General features: G+C 38.3%; 1 protein-coding gene across 1 annotated transcript in view; it reads left to right on the top strand.

Annotated features, from left to right (window-relative positions):
* Positions 1-21,689, top strand: part of LRP1B (LDL receptor related protein 1B) — a 1,362,068-nt gene that overhangs the window by 744,265 nt on the left and 596,114 nt on the right. The window contains exons 8-11 of the mRNA XM_089779714.1: positions 3,494-3,716; positions 8,082-8,253; positions 12,443-12,586; positions 14,065-14,301. Coding sequence (XP_089635840.1) covers positions 3,494-3,716; positions 8,082-8,253; positions 12,443-12,586; positions 14,065-14,301 — 776 coding nt within the window. The remainder of the gene's footprint in view (positions 1-3,493; positions 3,717-8,081; positions 8,254-12,442; positions 12,587-14,064; positions 14,302-21,689) is intronic.

Here is a 21,689-nt window from a genome sequence, read left to right as displayed (position 1 = left end):
AATGGTAGTTCGTAATAGGAAGCCTAATCCGAACTACCTAGTTCGTGCCGCGTGTAGCCGCGGGCACGGAGTCCGAACTAGCGGACATTTAAAAATGGCGGTGCCCGGCAACATGCAAATGAAGCCCGGGAAATTCAAATCCCGGGCTTTATTTGCAACTCCGGTTGACTACATTAACCACCCTAGTTCGAACTAGGGTGGTAGTGTAGACATACCCTTATTGATAATATGCAAGAGGTTGAAATATCTATGTGCTTATCTGAAGGTAATGTAAACGTTTTAAGAACTTTATTTTGTTTTCTTAGTCTCTCACCTTCATCCACAAAAGCAAACCAAATCATCCTATTTTCCCTAATATTCCTGGGTTCAAGTTCAAAATCATTATGTATTTCTTGTCCAATTTATTTATAAATAGGGTAGACTAAGACTATATACTTCACTTTAAATCACTTATATCAAAAAGGTTGCTTTCACTGCTTTTTCAGAAAGACAGAACTAAGATGAAGTATCATGGATTTCCATTCAGCTTTAGCACAATATATAATAGGGTGTAAAATATAATCATAACGAAGATGATGGAGTGAGCAAACACACACATGATTTCAGAGGAATGTGGCTGTTGTTTAGGAGGACATTAAGGTAATTTCCTATTGTAGAGATAGAGACTGTGTATTCTATGCATTAGCGCAATATTTCTCAAAGTGGGCCGTGGGCCCTCTTTGGGAAAGTCACTAGTGGGCCTGCACCACATGGTTTACCTAAAGGATTCATAGCCACAGAGCCCCACAGCTACCATTGGCTCTAGTTCGCCATTTCCAGACAGGGGAACTGGGAGAAGTGGAGGCCTGGACCATTCCACTTCCTGTGGCTCACCTGGGATGGAAACAGCAAACCAGAGCCAACGAGAGTCGTTGCCAGAACCTCAGGTGTCATTTAAAATAAATTGTTTCCATATTTGATTATTACAGAGAAAACTTTGAATGCAAACAAAGTGTAAATGGGAGTGTTGTTTCTCTAAGTCTCAAAAGCACCAAAAAAGGCATCACTCAGAGAAGGGTAGGAGTTGGTGAAGGAAGAAAGCCTGAAAGAAAATGAGAACTGTGATGAAAGAATACAATCTTTGGGGTCTGGCAGTGGGGCTGACAGATTTACTGGGACCCTGAGCAAACAGGGGTGGCTATTCAACCCTTTAAGGGAAAACACTGGGTACAACCAGTCCTCAGCACTGCCTGGGGTGCACTAAGCCAGCTCCCACCCCACCTCCAGCAATTTAAAGGGCCTGGGCTCTAGGTACCACCACTGCTGCAGTAGTGGCAGAAATAGCTGGGAGGCCTGGGCCCTTTTAAATCACAGGGCCCTCGGGCTGTTGCTTCCTTTGCCCCCCCTGTAGGGAGTCCTGAGGGCTGGAGTGTGTGGAGGAGTGTATCAAGTTCTAAAAGAAAGCTGTAATCCAGGAATGATTATGTTTGGCAAGACAGTGGTTTTGGAGGTTGCAAAATTTGCTGTGAGAACCTTTACTGTATAGGCCTGATAGTGTTGGAGATTTCAGATGTCTTAATTTATTCCTGTGCTGAAAATGACTGTGTATTTTCCATTGTGTTGGGAACTATACAGAGACACACACAAAAAAAGATGATACCTGCTCCTAAGCATTTATTATCAACATAGTCATCTAAATTCTGTTTATGTAATGTGTTATTTGTGCTCCTGTAGAAGATTTTGAATTGAATTGTACTTTGATATTAATTACTGAGTCTGAGACGAAGAAGACCTATTTAGCTTTCAAACCATATGTCTGCAAATGCAGGATTGTGTCAAAAATTACATTTAATGTTTTATGTAGTGTTATTTAAATGTAATAGGTGAGAGGACTTAAAATGTATGAAAACATTTTAACGTATTATTTTTTCTGGCTGTAATTCTAAGTTAATTTTATTTCTTTGCTAATTTTAACTTTCTCAGTTTAATGCTTCACTTCATGCACTTCTCATGTCATGTGTATGTTACACAATATAATTAGTGATTCTGGGCTATATCGTGCCACCAGTTTTTACACTGACGCAAACGGTTTGTTTGTGGGATTTTTTATTTAAATAAGTTTAATATGACCAGTTCATTTTTACAAAATATAACCACTTTCCTCTAAACTATGATAATTTTAAACATTACTGTAATATCTGTTTCATTTTAAAAAATCTGTTTGGATGCAAGACCCTTTTGGCCTACTTTTAAATAGAGTCTCATTTTTTGTAAGGTATTAATATAATGCAGCATAATTTTAATTGACTTCTTTGCAAGTCTACTTTCTTTCCAAGATACTGCATACTATAATATTAAATGCTTAGTGGAAACTACAGTTATTAGAACAATTAATTTTAGATAATTATTGTTCCACAAAAAGGTATCCCTGGCTTTACATACTGTGCCACTAGTGCTTATAACTAACAGATAATTTACTGAATCTGGAAAAAACCCAAATATTTATTCCAAATGTAATATTAATAACAGTCAGTAACTAGAAATTGGATTATTTGAGATAGTGTTAAAGTCATGACAAGATGGTCTTCTATTTACAAGTGCAATTGAGTCTCAGGAGAAGGTAATCTTGTTAAAATATTGTCAGGTTAATTGAAATTGATTTGTGTTTACTAAACATAGTGAATGGTAATCAAACAATCAGGATTAGAAGCTTTAGTGGTATGTTTAAGTCTGTGATAGATTTCTGTTAATGTTGCACAGTATGTTTCATTTGGAGAAATAAATTAACTAAAGCTTCTTCTGGGACAATAATCCTTCCTTGTCTTTCTCCCACAAAATTGATAAAAGTGAAATACAGAGTAAAATGCCCTTGTTTGTGAAATGTTATGGTTTGGAATACCTGAGAGCATTTAAAATTTTTGATTACTTTTGCATTTATGATATCTGTCAATATATATAGTACATTTGCTTCCAGCTGCTTAATTATTTCACAGTTTTGCTGATCTCTACTATTTGTAATAATCTTAGCATCTACATAAATGAAATTCTAATGGCTTTTATAGAGGAAAGAAAAAATACAGTGCAGCATCTAAAAATCAGGATGAATGTAATACATAAGACACACACATATTTAAGCTGATGCACTTAATTGCTTAAGAATTTCATGTTTAATCAGCAGTATTGGATCCCTTAAGGCATATATTTCAATACGTTAAAACGCATTCTCTAACAAAAACAGAACAAAATCTAAAGCAATTGTACATTTGCTGGAATATTTCACATATTTAGTTAACTTGCTCCCTCATGCCTTACAGTATTCATTAGCAGATTTCTCTGTTTATGACTGATATTATATGGTAATGGTTATGGGTTACTAACAAATGTAATCACTGACATGAATTAGAATGAAAACTTGTTTTACAGAATGCCCCACTGGAGATCAGCCCATCAGACTCATCCTCTTAGAAATAATAATGCAAAAACAGAGTCACAACATTTTATTTTCTTTCAACAGAAAACTTTTCTTTACCGATTACGGGAATGTTGCGAAAATTGAGAGATGTGACATGGATGGGATGAATAGAACGAGGATAATAGAATCTAAAATAGAGAAGCCAACAGCTCTTGCAGTAGACTTGGTCAATAAATATGTTTACTGGATAGATATATATTTGGACTACATAGAAGTTGTTGACTATCACGGAAGAAACAGACATACAATAATTCAAGGACAACAGGTCAGTATTTTTTGAAGATTCAGCTAATGTATGGAAAAAGTAAAAAATATCATTTACAGAATGTGCATAGCATTAACAAATATTTGTTGTAAGGTTCAATATTTTGGTTTGGTCCAAATGAGTCAGGCAATCAAGTACGCAATGCGCATGTTCTATTTTATGTGTAATTTATTTCACCTTATAGTCTTTGGACCAAATTCTGTGCTGTGACTCTTAGGAGATGCACATGAGAGACAATCTAGGCTGTGGAAGACATCAGCAAAGGAAATAGAGGTGAAAGGATGTCAACAGATGAAAAATTGAAAGACATTATGGAGATAGAAATAAGTCTAGGTATCATGTAGCCTTAACACTGTTGGATGAAGAGATATAGGGCGAGACCACCAAATTCTGATAACACCAAAGAAGAAAAGGATGGTTAGTAAGATGCTTTCACCAGTCCAGGCCAGTCCGGATGAATATAGACTGATCCAAGTCCTATTGAAATCAGTGGAAGTTGTTGCATTAATTTCAGTAGGAGTTGAATCCAAGTGATAAATCTACTGAGCAATAATATATCAGCAGACAGCAGTGCAGTATGTGTGTTGCTTCCCTTCTGGTTTCTGACTAGAGTGTATTATGAAGCCAGGGAATGAAAGATTCTGTGGCAGCTGGGAGGACAGTTGGAAACCTGAAGAGAAAGCAACAAAGGCAGCTGTAAGGAACAGCAGCTTGCAGTGACAGAGCTGGGGCTTCTGGAGTTGTCCATGTGTGGCTGGGTATATCTCAGTTGTCGATTAGAAGTCTCATGTACATAGAGTAGTTAAAATGTAAGACTTCAGAATGAGCATATTAAATATCAGTTTCTCTCCCACAAAAGGAAATTGGCTTGCAGCAACAATTTGACCCCAGAATGGCCAAGAGACAATGGGATATTTTAACTTTAACATGTGAAGACAGGGAAGAGCAAAGAGATTCCTATGTGGACTGGCTCAGAGGGGGGTATCAGACTTTTCAGTTTCTGTTGTAGTTTGCATTGGCCATGGCCTTTGGCAATTGTTCTGGAAAAGGAGGTTCCTGTTAATATGAATCCTTTCCACATCTGGTGCTGCTGGCACATTCTGTTGCTGTGTAGATAGATTAGAAAGTGGGTCTATGTTTAGCAGGAACTGCCGTACAATTTTTGCAGCTTACTATCAGAGATTTGGTCTGTTAAAGTGCCTTAACAAACTTCTTTATGTTTGTTTTAAAGATTGCAATGTTTTATTCCACCCCCTATTTCCTCTAGTCCAGGGTGTTTAGATGCTGAAGAACTGTTCCTAAAATACATCAGAAGAACTGCTTTGTTTAACAGCCTAGCAAGATAAGAATAGAAGACTCATCCTTGAATGTTGTTTGTTTGAGGGAGTGAGAAGTATCCACATGTTAAGCATTCCTATCAATCATCTTAGTCCATTCTACAGGCCAAATTAAAATCTATCAATTTCAATGGATTTGTCACTATCCCAGGACTGAATTTGATCTAGTTGTTGGGAAGCTGGATGTTACTGGAAAGTTAGAGCTTAGAAATTAGTATCAGGAGAAGAGGTTTTGTAATTAAATAAACAGAAAATTTAGCTGATGGAACATATAGACATATTTAAATACTGGGAAATGGAATTATTTCCATTTTTTGTTCTTGGGAAAAAAAATCTGTTCATCTCATAAAATGATAAAGTAGATTGTTTTCAATCTATATTTCTAGTATACTAACTGGTATTCTTTGCAGACACTAAAGTCTTGTTCCTGCAAACAAGATTTTTCTTATTGCTTATTTGTACTACCTTGTTAAATTTCTTTTGCTTCTATCAGACTACTCTTGGAAATGAGCTATATGTCTTTTCATGTTTGCAAGATACTTGGGGAATTACATTTGTGGTTAAAATATCACAATAATGCATAAAACAGATAAAAAATTAATTAAAGCATCATAAAATACATAAAAAAATATAGTCACACAACTCCAATTAAATCAGTATAGTACCTCACAATAGGATGCAAATGAATAATAAAACATTAAGAAATGGGCAAATGGAGTGAGAAAGTGATTATAATACAGGAAGGAATCTCTCTTCAGCACAGGTCTACATTACCTCAATAGTAAAATATGCACAAATGTATTTTTTCTAGTAAAATATTGGCACCATACTCATTTACTGCAAAATATTGCAGATGCATCCTTATTTTCTATATTTTCTTCTCCACATCACCACTACTATGATTGGGCTAAATCCTACTGAGTCTTAATCAGGCAAAACTTCCAGTGATTTCAGTGCAAAGTTTTGACTGAGTAAAATCTTAGTATGGATACTGAGAGGTATAGTAGGGGTAATTTTCAGAAATTGATGGTATTTTAGTTGTATAAAGTAAGAATTTTTAGAAAAGTTTCTATGTCTTCAGCATAACTTGAGTTAAGTGTATATGTCACAGTGAATGATTTGATTCTGTGAATCAAATATTCAGTTTTTAGAATATTTACCGTCAAATGGGAATTCTCTTGACTTGTTTTTCAAGTGATTATTTTACTTTTTAAATTTTTTTCAGTTGATCACAAACGGTCTCTGGAGCATTAAATATTCAAGTTTTTCGATAAATGTTATTTGTTAGTTAACTAACCAATCATAGAATCAAAGAATACTAAGACTCAAGAGATCATTGAGTCCAGTCCCCTACCCTCATGGCAGGACCCAGTACTGTCTAGATCATCCCTGATAGATGTTTATCTAACCTACTCTTAAATATCTCCAGAGATGGAGATTCTACAACCTCCCTAGTTTATTGATATAAGTATCATGCAAGACTGTATCAAATGCGTTATTAAAGTCTAGGTATACCACATCCACTGCTTCTCCCTTATCCACAAGACTAGTTATCCTATCAAAAAAAGCTATCATATTGGTTTGACATGATTTGTTCTTTACAAATCCATGCTGGCTGTTCCCTGTCACCTTATTATCTTCCAAGTGTTTGCAGATGATTTCCTTAATTACTTGCTCCATTATCTTTCCTGGCACAGAGGTTAAACTGACTGGTTTGTAGTTTCCTGGATTGTTCTTATTTCCCTTTTTATAGTTGGATACTATACAGGCAGTCCCCGGGTTACATGGATCTGACTTACATCGGACCCCTACTTACAAACGGGGTGAGGCAACCCTGCACTAGCTGCTTCCCCCCAGCAGACCAGGGAGACGCAAAGCTAGTGCCCCCCCCCCCCCAGCAGACCAGGGAGAGGCGGAGAGGCGGAGCGGCTTTTCTCAGCAGACACCTCAGCTTGAGAATAAATGTCTGAGGGAAGTGAGGTGTGGGAGAATAAAACTGAGCTCTGGAGAAATGTTTGGCTAGAGTTTCCCCTACAATATGTACCAGTTCCAACTTACATACAAATTCAACTTAAGAACAAACCTACAGTCCCTATCTTGTACGTAACCCGGGGACTGCCTGTATTTGCCCTTTTCCAGTCTTCTGGAATATCTCCTGTCTTCCATGATTTTCTAAAGATGATAGCTAAAGGCTCAGATACCTCCTCTATCAGCTCTTTATATATACTAGAATGCATTTCAACAGGTCCTGGTGTCTTGCAGACATCTAACTTTTCGAAATGATTTTTAACTTGTTCTTTTTTAAAAAAAAATTATCTTCTAAACCTAGTCCCTTCCCACTAGCATTCACTATGTTAGGCATTCCTTCATCAGACTTCTCTGTGAAGACTGAAACAAAGAAGTCATTAAGCATCTCGGCCATTTCCAAGTTTCCTGTTACTGTTTCTCCCTCCTCACTGAGCAATGGGTCTACCCTGTCCTTGGTCTTTCTCTTGCATCTAATATATTTATAGAATGTTTTCTTGTTTCCCTTTATGCCTGTAGCTAGTTTGAGCTCGTTTTGTGCCTTTGCCTTTCTAATCTTGCCCCTGCATTCCTGTATTGTTTGCCTATATTCATCCTTTGTAATTTGTCCTAGTTTCCATTTTTATATTTATATTTCCTTTTTTATTTTTAGATCAGGTAAGATCTCCTGGTTGATCCAAGGTGGTCTTTTGTCATATTTTCTATCTTTCCTACGCAGCGTAATAGCTTGCTTTTTGGCCCTTAATAATGCCCCTTTGAAAAACTGCCCACTCTCTTCAGTTGTTTTCCTCAGTCTTGCTTCCCACGGAACCTTACCTACCAGCTCTCTGAGTTTACTAAAATCTGCCTTCCCGAAATCCATTGTCTCTGAACTTTTACAAATATGTATTGATTTTTTCAAGAACTATTGTTTGTTGTACATGTTTCTACATATTTTTATTATTATTATTTATTGTATTTTAAAGTCATGATACAAACAGCAATGTTTTCTTCTCTTTTTCAGGTTAGGCATCTTTATAGTTTAACAGTATTTGAAAACTATCTATATGCAACTAATTCAGATACCTTCAGCATTTTACGAATAAACAGATACAATGGCACAGATGTCCAGTCACTCACTAGACTTGAAAATGTGAGAGAGATTCATGTCTACCAGAAAAGAACTCAACCATCAGGTAAGGTCAAATTTCGCTTAGTGGTACAGACTTCTCTGGATCCAAATTCAACCATGGTGCAACTTCACTGAAATCAATGGACTAATTTGCCCTTTCTTTTAACAGGCACATTGATAGGTATGATTTTTATGTAGAAAGTCCATATGACAAGTAATGGAGTTACATATGTAAAGCTCCTGTGCATTTGATAGGAAAATAGAAACTATGAGTAGAGCAGGCCAGAAACATTCTTGTGGTACAGTTTTCCATTGGAAAATACTGATTGGATAGAATCAGAAGGTTCCACAGCAATGAGCTGATTCTGTCAAAGCTTGCAACAAAAGCAGACTGTCTGTAAGGCTGCCTGTTGTTTAATTTCCTGCCAACTTGCAACCCAGCCCACTTGCTTCTCTGTGCTCCCAAGCTTCCACATTTCAGGGCAGTGCTCCAGGTGAGCTTCCTGAAGAACTGTGATCCCTGGTAGCCTGCCTGGTGGCTTGCCATAAGTTATTTCCCTGTAGTGCAAGTCTTAGTGGGTGTCCAGCCTCGTGCCTTGCAGGATCCCAGGCTGCATGTCTTGTGTGCATTCAGGGATCCCTAGACTTGCAGACTTCCCAACTGGTGGAATATCTAGATCCCTGGCTGTTTACAACATGGGATGCTAAAGGCTGGGATTCCTTGGAATTGTAGGCTCTCCAGAATCCCTGATAAGTCAGCTTCTCTAGCTTGTAGGCTTTCCAGGAAGTCTTGCTCCCTACATGCCCACCTGATGAGCAGCTTAGGACTCCAGGTAGCCAGCACCTCAACCCATTAGGAAGCCAGTCATCAAGCTAAAAAATAGTTTCACTTCTCCTAAAATGGAATATTTCCCACCTTTTCTTCTCACATTTTTTGTTTAGTTTTCTTGTTTTTGTTCTGATTCAAAATGAAAACCTTCAAATCTCAAGCATTTCTTTGGATTGGAAAATCCATTGCTGTACAATTCTGATTACAAGCCTGATACTGCATACCTTGCACACTCAAAATACCCACTGATTTTTTGGAAATTTTGAGTATGCAGAACACTGAGAACAATGGTTGAGAACACTGATCTGCAGATGTCATTCATGAAGAAAATTGCAAAGAATCATACTGCTGTAGCCTGACCTCTTGTTCTCATAGGATTCGTCTACACAGCAGGACTAAAGCTGAAATAAGCTCCATAATTTGAGCTACGTCAAGTGTGTAGCTTAAGTCAAAAGAGCTTATTTCGTCTTTTGGTGCTATCTACACAACAGGAAGTGTGAGAGAGCACTCTTCCTCTGACTTCCCCTACTCCTCTAAAATGAGTTTTATAGGAGTCAGAATAAGAAGTCCTCCAGCTCAACATTATTTTGACATTATGTCAGAATAACTGTTTGTAGTGTAGACGTGGACTGTGTTATTTCAGAATGTCAGTTATTCCAAAATAACATGGCTGTGTAGACATACCCATACGGAGCAAAGAGGTGTAGCCACCAGTATTTATGATTTCAATGTAACTTTTGTTACATCCTTTGTGACTATGTGATATTTTCCTGTGCCCTTTATTACAGTAGGCCAATTATTTCCTCAATGGGCATGTTTATTGTTCATTAAGATTTTCTGTACATCCTATATCATCTTGGTTAGGTTTCTATTATACCTTTTGAATCTGGAACTTGCATAATATTTTGTTGTTGAAAAAACAATAAGAGAAATTTGGAAATAAACAAGAAAATAGGCTCCAAGCCCTGGATAGGTGTGCCAGAAGGGTGAAATTAGAACATGGGAAAGCTGTTGTCAAGCACCTAATACAGGAGAAATACATAATCTGTCTTACTGAAATGGAGAGCTAGTGGTGGGGTTGCATTTACATCAAGCATATCTGAAAAGGGTAGAGAAGACCATGATCCTGAATGTCAGAAGAGTTGATCTGGAGGGAGCACTGGTTGCTCTATTTATACTTAGCATCTCCTGCTATCCAGCATCTACATCCTTATTGTTTTTTGCACAGAATCCTTATTTCTGTGCAAAAAACCCCCACAGCTTTATGAATGCTCCAGTCATTTTCACACTGACCAAGTTGGCAAATAGCCTTCCAAAAGGAGACCATGTATCTTTGGTCTCCAGCACCCAGGATTCTAATGTAGTTTGTCTGGTATTCTTCAGCAGAGTACTTATCCCATTTGAGCACTTGATTTTACATGGGTTATTTGGCACTTGTTTTTCTAAGGGCTTTGGTACTTCTTTTCTGAGCACAATGGTGCTTCAACACCTGTTTTGAGTGCAGGTGTTACTAATCGTTTTCAGAACTTCCATCCTTGTCTTCCTTTTTGCCCCTTCTGTGATATTTTTGCTAGTTTCATGGTTCTCTGTGCCAGCATAGTGATCTGCACCTCCAAGACTGAGTCAGAGGAACTTCAGTGCAAAAATTTGTTGACCATTGGAACATCTTACAGTATTTCTTACCCCTATGGGAGAGAAGGGTACACCAACTGAAGTGGGCCACGTGCCCCACCACATGATTCCACTCCACCTCGGTGCTCTTCCCCTTCCATCACCATCCCATATTACCTGGCCAGAGGAGAGGCTGGGCAGGGGGTGAATACAGCAGCTAGAGGAGCAACTGGCAGTTCTGCTCCTTTTACCACTGTTCCCCCCATCAGGGAAACGTGCAGAGCTGCTAGCCCTGCTGTTGCCAGCAAGAGTGAGTCTCAGGTCTGACACTGGGTTCTCAAAGTACAAAGATATGCTACACAGGTATCTGTCAAACACAAGCAGTTTATTTCCTAACAGCTATCAGCTGTGCCCCTTAACTAACAGAACAACATGGTAGGAAAAGTGGCATTTCTTACATCCCTTCTGCTAGCCGGGGAACCTGTATCGGCTGCAGAGGAAGTGGGAGACTGTCTCAGCTTCTGAGGCTCCAGTACCCAAAGCCCATCAGTGAGGTCCAAAGCTGTGCTCTGGTGCAGCTTTAAATACCTTGTTTGTGGCAGTTTGGAAATATCCAGGGGTTACTCATTGCTTCTTACAGTATGGCTCAGTTGTACTGCTTGTCCTTTGACTTTGTTTACCCCAGTACATTAAGTAAACAAGATTGTTATGTTCCCGCCCTTATCTACAATTCGGTCTTGCTACAATGGCGTTCTTGTTCCTAGAGGCTTGCTTCTGGCTCATCAGTAGTAGGGAAAGGGGGGGGGGGAGAATGCAGGTTTCACCACCCCTATACTTCACACATACAGAGTTCTTCCGCAATTGACCCCTACACCTGTCCCCCAGCCTTGTACACAGAGACAGAGCTCTGTGGAGAGGCTCGAGGTTTGGCTGGGAGTTGCTTGGCCTCTTATTTTTATTTTTATTTTCTCAGGCACACCTTTGATATTATGTTGCTCATCTACAATCAGCTCACTGGCACTTCTACTTTCTGCTTGGTCATAAAATCTGTCTAGAATGTTTACAGGCCAGCATTTATACTTGTCAGGTGCAGTATGTTCCAGTCAATAGGTGGCCTAGTTCACTCTGTAGCTAGGGTGGGATGGGTCAATAAATCTAAAGAACTAAGAGAATTGCTAAGTATCACACAAAGTAGCTAAGAGCCCCGAGTAAGAATCCTACAAGGTAATATTTTGTGACAAGTGTAATTAGAATGTCAGTCCTTTCTCTTTTTCTTAATTATCAAATCTGTTCATACATAATGTTGGATACTCTTCCTGCTTATTCTGAAGTATGCCTTTAAAAAAGAATGCCAAGAGAAAAGAGCAGGATGGACAAACAGTAGCTTGCTCTGCATTGTGTGCAAATGTGGAAAAGAGAGCGCAGGGAGTCTTACTACTCTTGTGTGTATGTGTAAGGATATGCCACAATCTCAGTCCTAACTTCACTGAGCATAATGACTTAAATAATGTCAGTCTTCACTGTCATGTGCTAGTCAGCGAATGCTTCTTGGGTCTATTGCTCATACAGAGAGCCTGTGTACCTTCTCTAGTGTGAAAAGTGAGTTAATAGCTACATTATAGCACTTTAATTTAATATGCTTCTCCATTTTGGGTATCATTTTTAACATTTCTCACCTGTTTTATGAATATATGCTTGGAAAATGTGTATGGTAGCTCAGATTCACTTTTCTATCTAAACTGTTGACATTCTGATGCATATAATTATCTTGCTTTTAAAGGATTTCAAGCATGCTATTTTTCATTTGTTGTAGTCAGAAGCCATGCATGTGAAGTAGACCCATATGGAATGCCAGGGGGATGTTCACACATCTGTCTGCTCAGCAGCAACTACAAAACACGGACTTGTCGCTGTAGGACTGGCTTCGTCTTGGGAAGTGATGGCAGGTCATGCAAAAGTATGTTGTTAAAATCAAACACTTTGCCAGCAGCTAGTAGTTTAGAGTAGAATTTTGAGTGTTAATTAACATCATCATCAACAACAATTGAAGTAAAATAAGCTGTTAGGTAAAATTTGCTTGCAATGTATACCTGCCATTTTGCTCACATTCTCCCTTATTCCCTTAAAGCTACTTGACTAAATTCATTCTATAGAAGTGGGTAAATTGAACCTGGGGCATTACTAACTAAAATTAGCAACAACAACAACAATAAAGTATTCTACACTTTCATTAGGTGGGGACATAATACATCAGTACTGCAACAGTGTTGATAATGTCACATTAATTTTTTACCCACAAAGGCTCAAATCCTTCTCACCATTCTTGTTCATAAGCAGTCACATTGTGTGACAAGCATGATAGTTTAGAAGAACAAGTTGATTTGAGCAACATAAAAACCATCTTCGACCACAGCAAAATACTTAGGAGCATATTTTGAAGCATAACTATTTCTTCTCCGAAATTCCTGATTTAGGATGGAACCAGTAGCAGATAACATATTCTCAGAGAAACACAACCTATGGATTATGTGAACCTACCATAATATGAGTTCTGAAAGTTCTATAATTTGTTTTTCTGAGATTTTTAGTCTGATCTCTTTGCCAAAGACATTTGATTTAGCTCAGATAGCAATGTGATGTGGACCACACAACTAGATAGATACTAGAATTTTGACACTTGCAGATGAACTAAATTTATTCTCAATTGCTTTTGAAGTTTGGGCATCATCAATTAAAAACTCTGATTAAATTTTCAAACAAATAGCGTATTGTTTCTTCCCACCTTGCAATTGAATTTTGGGTTTTTATAAGCTAAAACTAAATGGATTTTATTAACAAAGTGAACATAGATCTCTAAAGGTATTGATGAAAAGTTACACCATGATTTTTATTATGTTTGTAGCAGAACACTGAGAATTGTTTGTGTGGTTTCTTAACTCTGCCAAATGAGATAAAGATCCTTTGCTTTATTTGTTTCTGCCTGTCTTCCGATAAAAGATTTTGAGTGGTTTGTTTTGAATTTGCTAAAGTTTTCAGTATTGTCAGATTTAATGAATGCCACAGTCACTATCTACAACAGCCTTGACAGAGACTAATGAATTGTAAAATTAAATGCCTATGATATTATACATGCCCATTTAACTTTGTGCCTGTATGATCTTATGATCTGTCATGTTTTTGCAACATGGACTGTTACAGACAAAGAAATGATTAATTAGATATAACCTAATCACATAAGTTGTTTGTATTTTAATTAAGATAAAATAATTAGCTAATCTTTGTGAGTTTAGATACATTCAGAATATTTAAAGGTTTAATTTTTGGTATTGAATAAGAAATCTCTAACTGTGCCAGTTAATTAGCAAGTGATGTTACGCAGCATAATGAAGATTAGGCAGCATTGGTTATTTGCAATTTGTAATCTTTCTTCTGCAGGACCAAAGAATGAGTTGTTCTTGTTTTATGGGAAGGGACGCCCGGGAATCATACGAGGAATGGACCTGAATTCCAAAGTTGCTGATGAATACATGATTCCCATAGAAAACCTGGTCAACCCTCGTGCTTTGGATTTCCATGCTGAAACCAATTATATCTACTTTGCTGACACTACAAGCTTCCTGATTGGGCGACAGAAAATTGATGGCACACAGCGTGAGACAATCTTGAAAGATGGTAAGTGATGGGAGGTGAAAGAAACAGAAAAAGCATGTCACTAATGAAAGGGTGAATTGATGCATATAAAATCCAAATCAATTAAAAAGCTTCACCCAAAGCTCTAGCTGAACCTGAAGCCAAGCTAAACCTTTCTAAAAATTGGAGAAGTTTAGATAATTTCCTCTCCCCCTTTCTTCCCTGCTTTTCTGCTCTGAATTAAATTTTTTCAGTTTTCTGGAGGGAAAACTTTCAGATACTGAGCTCCTGTAGCTCTCATTATCTTCCATGTTTTCTCAGCATCCTGTGAAAATCAGATGGGAGATGTTTAGGAACTGTTATGATACCAGATAGTTTGCGGTAAATGATTAATGATAAAATAAAATAAGGCCAGTGGAAAAAGGTATATAAATTGAGTTTCATCAAGCTCAATTACTACAAAATGTCCAGAACTGATAGAGATCTTAATGGATGCCCTGACTGAAAAAAGTTTGCTAAGAAGAACATCACAATTTTCCTTTTGGTTGCAGTCCGGAGAAAGGTAGCAAAATGAGGCTGTGTTAGCTGGTGAGGTGATGTGGCCAGAGTGCCAGTGGGGTAATTCAGCAGCCTTCACTGGTAGGACTTCAATTAAGTCCTGGTTGCAATCAAAAGCATTGTGGAACCGATTGTTCACTATATTTGAGCTGAAAAGAAAGATAAGGAGGCTGCTGGTAGCCAGTGGCAGCTCTCTCACAAGATCATGTTAGGATCATGCAAGGATGAATATAATTTATGCTTCTGGCACAAGGTGTCTTATGCTAATAACAGGAATGTGTAACTCTGCTCCATATGCATCCTCACCTGCTCCATGCCCTGCCCGTGAAAATCACCAACATACCTCCAGTTCTCCTTACAATGGAGAAGAGGCAGTTAGAGCCTGAAGTGATAATGCTACCCCCACCAGCTTTATGCAACGTTTTCCCACACAAAGAATTCCCCACTTGTTTTCTCTGAAAGCTTTAAGTTTTCTTTGGTCTGTTTAAATGGCCTAATAAAAGACATTTTGTTTGTAGAAAGGTTTTAAGAGTCCAACTTCATAAGAGTGATATAAGCAACATATGCTAGTTGAATATATATCACAGTAATTAACTGAAGCTTTTTATGGTGTCTCTGTGTATGCAATCTTAGGATTTCATAGTGTGTTTTGGGGAAAAGAAATAAACTTTGGTTTTGCATATTTAATTTTGATGTTGACTGGTATTACAAATTCCTATACGTATGTTTACTTGTTTGCTTATTTTTGGCAGGTATTTGAGTAGATCATTGTATCAGTGTTGAAAGTTGTACAGAGTGAGGTTATCTTTTTGGATGAACTTCTGTTGGTGAGAGAGAGGAACTTTTGAGCCCCACACAGCTCACCTTCTTGTTGTTATTGTTGTTATAGGTTTTTTTTTTTTATTTCAAAGAGGAACATTTTGCACTGTTTCCAAAAGGCTGTTTGATTGGATTTACCTAATATACTCTGAAAGTTTGTTCTGTAGCTGGAGCCCTTCCAGTGATAATGATTTGTTCCCAGCTCTCTAGGACTTTTTCTTTTCAATTTTTGGAATTTATTGAATGTATCTGAAAAATTTCTGGGTTTTGAAAAACTCATTTTTCAGGGTTTACTGATTTTTGTAACATGATTTTTCAATCCCTCATATCTAGCTGCCCCTTGGAAAGTCCCTACCAGATGGCACAGTGCACCTTTTTAAAGGCGGGTTGGTAGCTACTGAAGATGTGATGTTGGGGAGAGAGATGGGTCCTTGGTGATAGCACCCATCTGTTCCCTCTAATGCACAGAGGCCATTCTGACCCCAGTCTTTTAGTGTAGCCCCATCCACTTCCTCTATATATTAAAGTTTTAAAAAACCCTACAATTAAAATATTAGCATTAAATTCTGTTTGCTTTCAATATTCTTACTTTGCTGTCTTTGTTGGGTTTTTTTTTTCTCCCCACATGGTTACGTAGTTAATTTTGTCCACTGATTTTTCATCCATTTTTACTTTTAGTAAAAAATACAGATCAATTCCAGGAAATTTGAACATAATGAAACCCCCAAAATAGAGGGCCTTAGCTGTTTGCTATTCTAGGATGGATCACTTTCTGGTGTTGAAAAGAAATTCCATCTGGATAAGAGAAGCCATCCAGACAACAGCTTTATTGCAACTGATACAGTTCTGCAAAACATTTCAGTTTCAATTCACTTGCTTTTTCTCATTAAAAAAATGACTCTCATTCAGGGCAAGGCAAGCAAGGTGGTTGCCTTGGGTCACACATCTTCAGGGACCCATGCTATCCAGCACCCGCCCACCCGGCAGCTTGCTTGCTGTTCTGGCTGGGAGCTGACCAGCTACAGAGCACAGCTAACCATACAGACAAGCTTTGCCAGCCCTGCCCCTGTTCCCGCAGGTACTGGCTCTAGCCCTCACCCTGTAAAGGGAAGGAGACAGAGCTGGCCACAGGCCCGTCCTGCGACTGCTCGCAACAAACCCCTGCCCATACCCAGACCCTCCCCTGTGAAGGGGATGCCCTGGCCAGGCAGAAGAGATTCTCAGTCTGGGCTCATCTTTGCTTAGGAGGACGCCCTGGTTAGAGTGAGGGGAAGGGAAACTGCTCCATTGAGAGAATTCCCCCCCTCCTCCTCAGATCCTATAACATAATGAGGGAGGGTATCTCATGCAAGAGACAGGAAAAGGAGAGAGGGATCCTTGGGGCTCACACATGGGGTAAACTTACGCCAGCTTACTGAAACACAGAGTTGACACAATTGTTTTCAACCATATTGAAAATGGTCTCAAGTTGCAGAAAACTGTACAATAACCTCCAAAATAAAAACATTTATCTTCAGTACAAGTCTTTTACTCTGTTGATGCCAGGATTGCATCTAACAGAGTAGATGTTTTAATAGATGCTGGGTCTGTCAAATAAATGTCCGATGTCTAATAAAAGCCAGGGGTCTTGGACAGTTTGTACTAATAGACACTGGGGGCTTCTATTGGAAGCTTTACAGTAGTGTATATTTGTACTAATAGACTCTGGGGGCTTCTATTTGAAGCTTTATGGTAGTGTATAATGATGTCATAGTGGACAGTACAAGTATGGAAGATGACACTGAAATAGATACCAGTTGAAATTTTTCATAAATCTAGAAGTGTTCTGGAAATTATCATGACCAATTTGTGCTGCCCCACCTGGTCTCTGTAACTCCTCAACTGAGTTTGACTTAAATTAGAGCATCCACCAGCCGGCCCCTGCTGTCAGTAGACTGCCTTGGGTCCCACAAACTCTTTGGCTGGGCCTGCTCCCATTGAAGATCATTGCAAATTGTGGTCTACCTCATGCAGGACTTTATGCAGAGTGTAGGAGGAACAGGTGAGAGAGATCTGAGAAAGATGAAAAGGTTATGCCCATGTTTGTTTGGTTATTTTAATAAGAATCATGGCAGTAGTTTAGAGAATACATGCTATTCTAGGATGGATCACTTTCTGGTGTTGAAAAGAAATTCCATCTGGATAAGAGAAGCCATCCAGACAACAGCTTTATTGCAACTGATACAGTTCTGCAAAACATTTCAGTTTCAATTCACTTGCTTTTTCTCATTAAAAAAATGACTCTCATTCAGGGCAAGGCAAGCAAGGTGGTTGCCTTGGGTCACACATCTTCAGGGACCCATGCTATCCAGCACCCGCCCACCCGGCAGCTTGCTTGCTGTTCTGGCTGGGAGCTGACCAGCTACAGAGCACAGCTAACCATACAGACAAGCTTTGCCAGCCCTGCCCCTGTTCCTGCCCCTGATTTTTAATTCCAGGGGAGGGTTGTCATTAAAACAAAACAAAACCCATGAATTTCTGAACCCTGACTTACTATAAATCTCAGCTACCCCTCTGAAGCTTATAAATCTATTGTATTGTCTTTTACACAAGCATCAGTGTTACTGATGGTAGCCTTCCTTATGTTGATTGATCTTTTTACATTAAAATAACAGTGCTCTCATCTCTTCATTAATCCATTCTCCTTGCTAACAGCTGCTGTGCCTGGACAATGATGGGAAGGACATTTATAGGAAAAGATCAGTTTAAAAAAAGCCATCAATCTGATGTCTTCCTGTGATTTTTTTTTAGTCACCAGCTCCAGCTTTTGCCTTTCATTTTCCTTTATGAAAAGTGAAAGCGTGCTGTTCTCAGTAGGACAACTTAAGAAGAGCATGGACATTTGCTACTTCATTACTTTCATTGTTTCATATATGTCTCTGTCATATTATTAATACATTTTATATGGTTTAAAATTTAACATGTTAATTTTTTATAATGTAAAGAAAATCATTACAAAAATGGGAAAACAAGACAAAAACTAAAAATAAAATATTTAAATTGCAAGGAAATCAAAACCTTGATAGTTCTATTAACATGATAATGAATCCAGAGATATTATAAACTCATAGTGAAAGCCTGTTAAACAATTTATCATATTACAGGTTCATTGAGATAGTAATGACTCCTTTTATACATGCTATTATTGCATTTGAATTGTGTGGCAGCCCCATGGAATTGGGTAAGACTGAAGTGCTTTATCTTAGGGCATTCTTGATGCCATTCCGTATATTATGTGCTGGATCTCTGCCAACAGAAAGATTTTCTACTCTAATCTAGAGTAGGGATATGCACAATATGCAAATTTCAGTGTGATGGGGGAAAAGGACCCACGTCCTGTTTATGGTGCTGAAATATACCACTCAGTTATGGGGAATGGGAGAAGAAATGTGATTTGCCAGAGCAAATATCAACAAGGATGAGTTTTATATGAGGAAGCATGCTATGTAAACAGTAAATTCTGAGTAAAAAAAGTGAAGGACTGTGTGACAATTGATGCATGTGAGGGCCACACTGAGAATCCTCAATCAAAGAAAACATACACAATGGAGCAGAGGGTCCCCAAAACTGATTGTTATTCTAATAATTAGAGTTACCAAGCCAGCAACAAAACAAGTTCTACAATATCTTACTGGTTACCCAGAAGCCCAAAACACAGTTCCCTTAAAGCAGTCCAGTTTTGGGCTTCCACCCAGATTTGCCAGTCAAATATGACGATCTTGTTCTTCATATATAAAGTTCCACCAATCCCAAGTAATGTGGTGGACACATTACTTACCTTGTCAATGAATAATTCAGAGCATATTCAAATACACATTTACAGCCAATTCTTATTAACTAAACTAAGGTGTATTAAAAAAGAGTATTGTGGTTTGAGAGAGACAAATTCATTTGAGTAAGATTATTTTGTCAGTTTCAGAGTAGAGATGGTGAGCTGCTGAGTTGCAAAAAGTTCTTTTCAGAATCAGTTATTCCAGTTGTAGTCCAAACAAGGCAGTGCATACATAGAGTTTGTTCTGATTCTTTCATGAGAATTAGAAGGATAATCCGCACTGGAGCTGGATACCTCAGTCACTCTTGTGACTCAGGCTTCCCCTGACCAAGCTTAAGCAGATCTGAATAACAGCATTAGGGCTCCAAAGTTCTTTATAGATCTCTGGCAGGCTAGCAATAGCCTCTTAAGAGCAGGTATTTTGGGGGCGAAGAATAATGGTTTTGAAGTAAAATCTACTATATATACCAGTTAATTGGCTGTATTCATCAGCAGAAGGTAATTTTCCCATTCAACAGATCATAGGCAATTTAATACAAACTTCAAAAAGAAATAATGACAATGATATTATTACATTCAAGTTCATCTAACTCTTACTATTCCCTTTTGATCTCTGAATCAATAAACCATTGAAATAGACAATAAATAAAGAAATGTATACCTCTGATTCGCTAATAATTACAGGTTTGCATTTCAAGGCTGTAGTCCAAGCACGGGGAGCCTACAGCCCACTGGCCAGATCTGGCCCCCATCTTATTTAAATCTGGCCCACAGTAATCCTTAGTACCCCCCAACCCTAGGCCTGGACCCAGCAGGCCCAACCCTTAGCATATCCTCCCTTCCCCCCAGTTCTGGATCTGGCAGCCCCAGGACTCAGTGCCCTGTTGCAGGAGCTTGCTATGGCAACCCTCCTGAGGCTTATTTTTCTCACTGGTGTGAGGCCAAAAAAAAAATGTGTGTGGAGAACCAGACAAAAATAATAGTCACTCTAAATTTGGCCCATTGTTCACTGGACAACTGGTGAAATTTGCTTTTTTCAAAACCATCAACTATGTCTTTCAATCAATCCAAAACTGTTGATGTACCAAGCATACTACATCTATGTAGTTTTAGAAGTTGATTTAGCTTTTTAATATATTTAGTGTTATAGAGCTAGTTTTAATTAATTTTTAAAATTTCAAGCCTGATTCATGAGAGGTATTGGAAATGATATTGGAAATAGAAGAAGCAAGGAAAGTGGAATACAAAATGGAATATTTGCTTTGCAAGTTCTTGATGTATTTTAGGAGATTAAAAGAGCTTTTGTTCTAAAGATCTAAAAGGTTTAATCCTCTTTTAGTCTCTATGTATTTTAAATCCTTCAATATTTATTTTTAGCTACGCATATATTTCCCCCAGAAACAGATGAAATCCATGTAGTAGTGTTTGTTTGAGCTGCCACAGCATTAGTCAAAAGGTTTTCTTAGTTGAGGAACTTTCCATCTTTCACCATTTTATATGCACACAGGTATATTTGATATAGTGTTGATTAATATTCCTTTTACTTCTTATATAAAATAATCAACTTGATTTTTTGATAAAAATTATTAGCAAAGGCTACTTGCTAATTCTCCATTGCTTTTACAAACAATCATTTAGGAGCACTTATTAAGTTTATTTTACCTGTGTTTGGATGAGATGCTGTCTTTGGGCATGTCTAAACTAGGAAATTATTTCAAAATAACTAAATTTGTCTTAACTCCTGATTTTAGAAAATTGAAATAGCGTGTCCCCACTATGGGGAAACCTTGAAATTAGTCCAAGGCAGGCTTTGTTAATGTGGATTCACTACCTTATCTTAAAGCCTCAGGAAGCACTGGGAAGTAATTAGTTCAAATTACTCTGGGGGGTAGTTATTTTGAAACAGCGGCACCGGAGAGTAGGGTTGTGAGATACTTTCACAAAAAATCCCGAACATGGCAGGGAAAAAATTGGTTCAGGGAAAGAAAAAAAAAAAAGGAGACCAAACTTGTTGAGCAAAAGAAAAAAAATCCCCCACTCCTCCTGGCCCCACCAGATTCAGCAGGGGAAAAATGTCCCCGCCGGCCTTCTGTCCGAGGAAAAAAAAGAAGATACCGGACATTTTACATATCTGGTATTTTCTGGGTTTTTTCACTGGACAGAAGATGCAATTACTGGACTGTCCGGGTGAAAACCAGACACCAGGCAACCCTACCTGAGAGTCCACACTACCACTATTTCA

Source organism: Pelodiscus sinensis, chromosome 7 (genome assembly GCF_052426305.1).
Source record: "Pelodiscus sinensis isolate ZL-2025 chromosome 7, ASM5242630v1, whole genome shotgun sequence".
Classification (NCBI taxonomy): Eukaryota; Metazoa; Chordata; order Testudines; family Trionychidae; genus Pelodiscus; species Pelodiscus sinensis.
The sequence above is the reverse complement of the archived record's forward strand: the minus strand, read 5'-3'. Positions and strand labels throughout refer to the sequence as shown.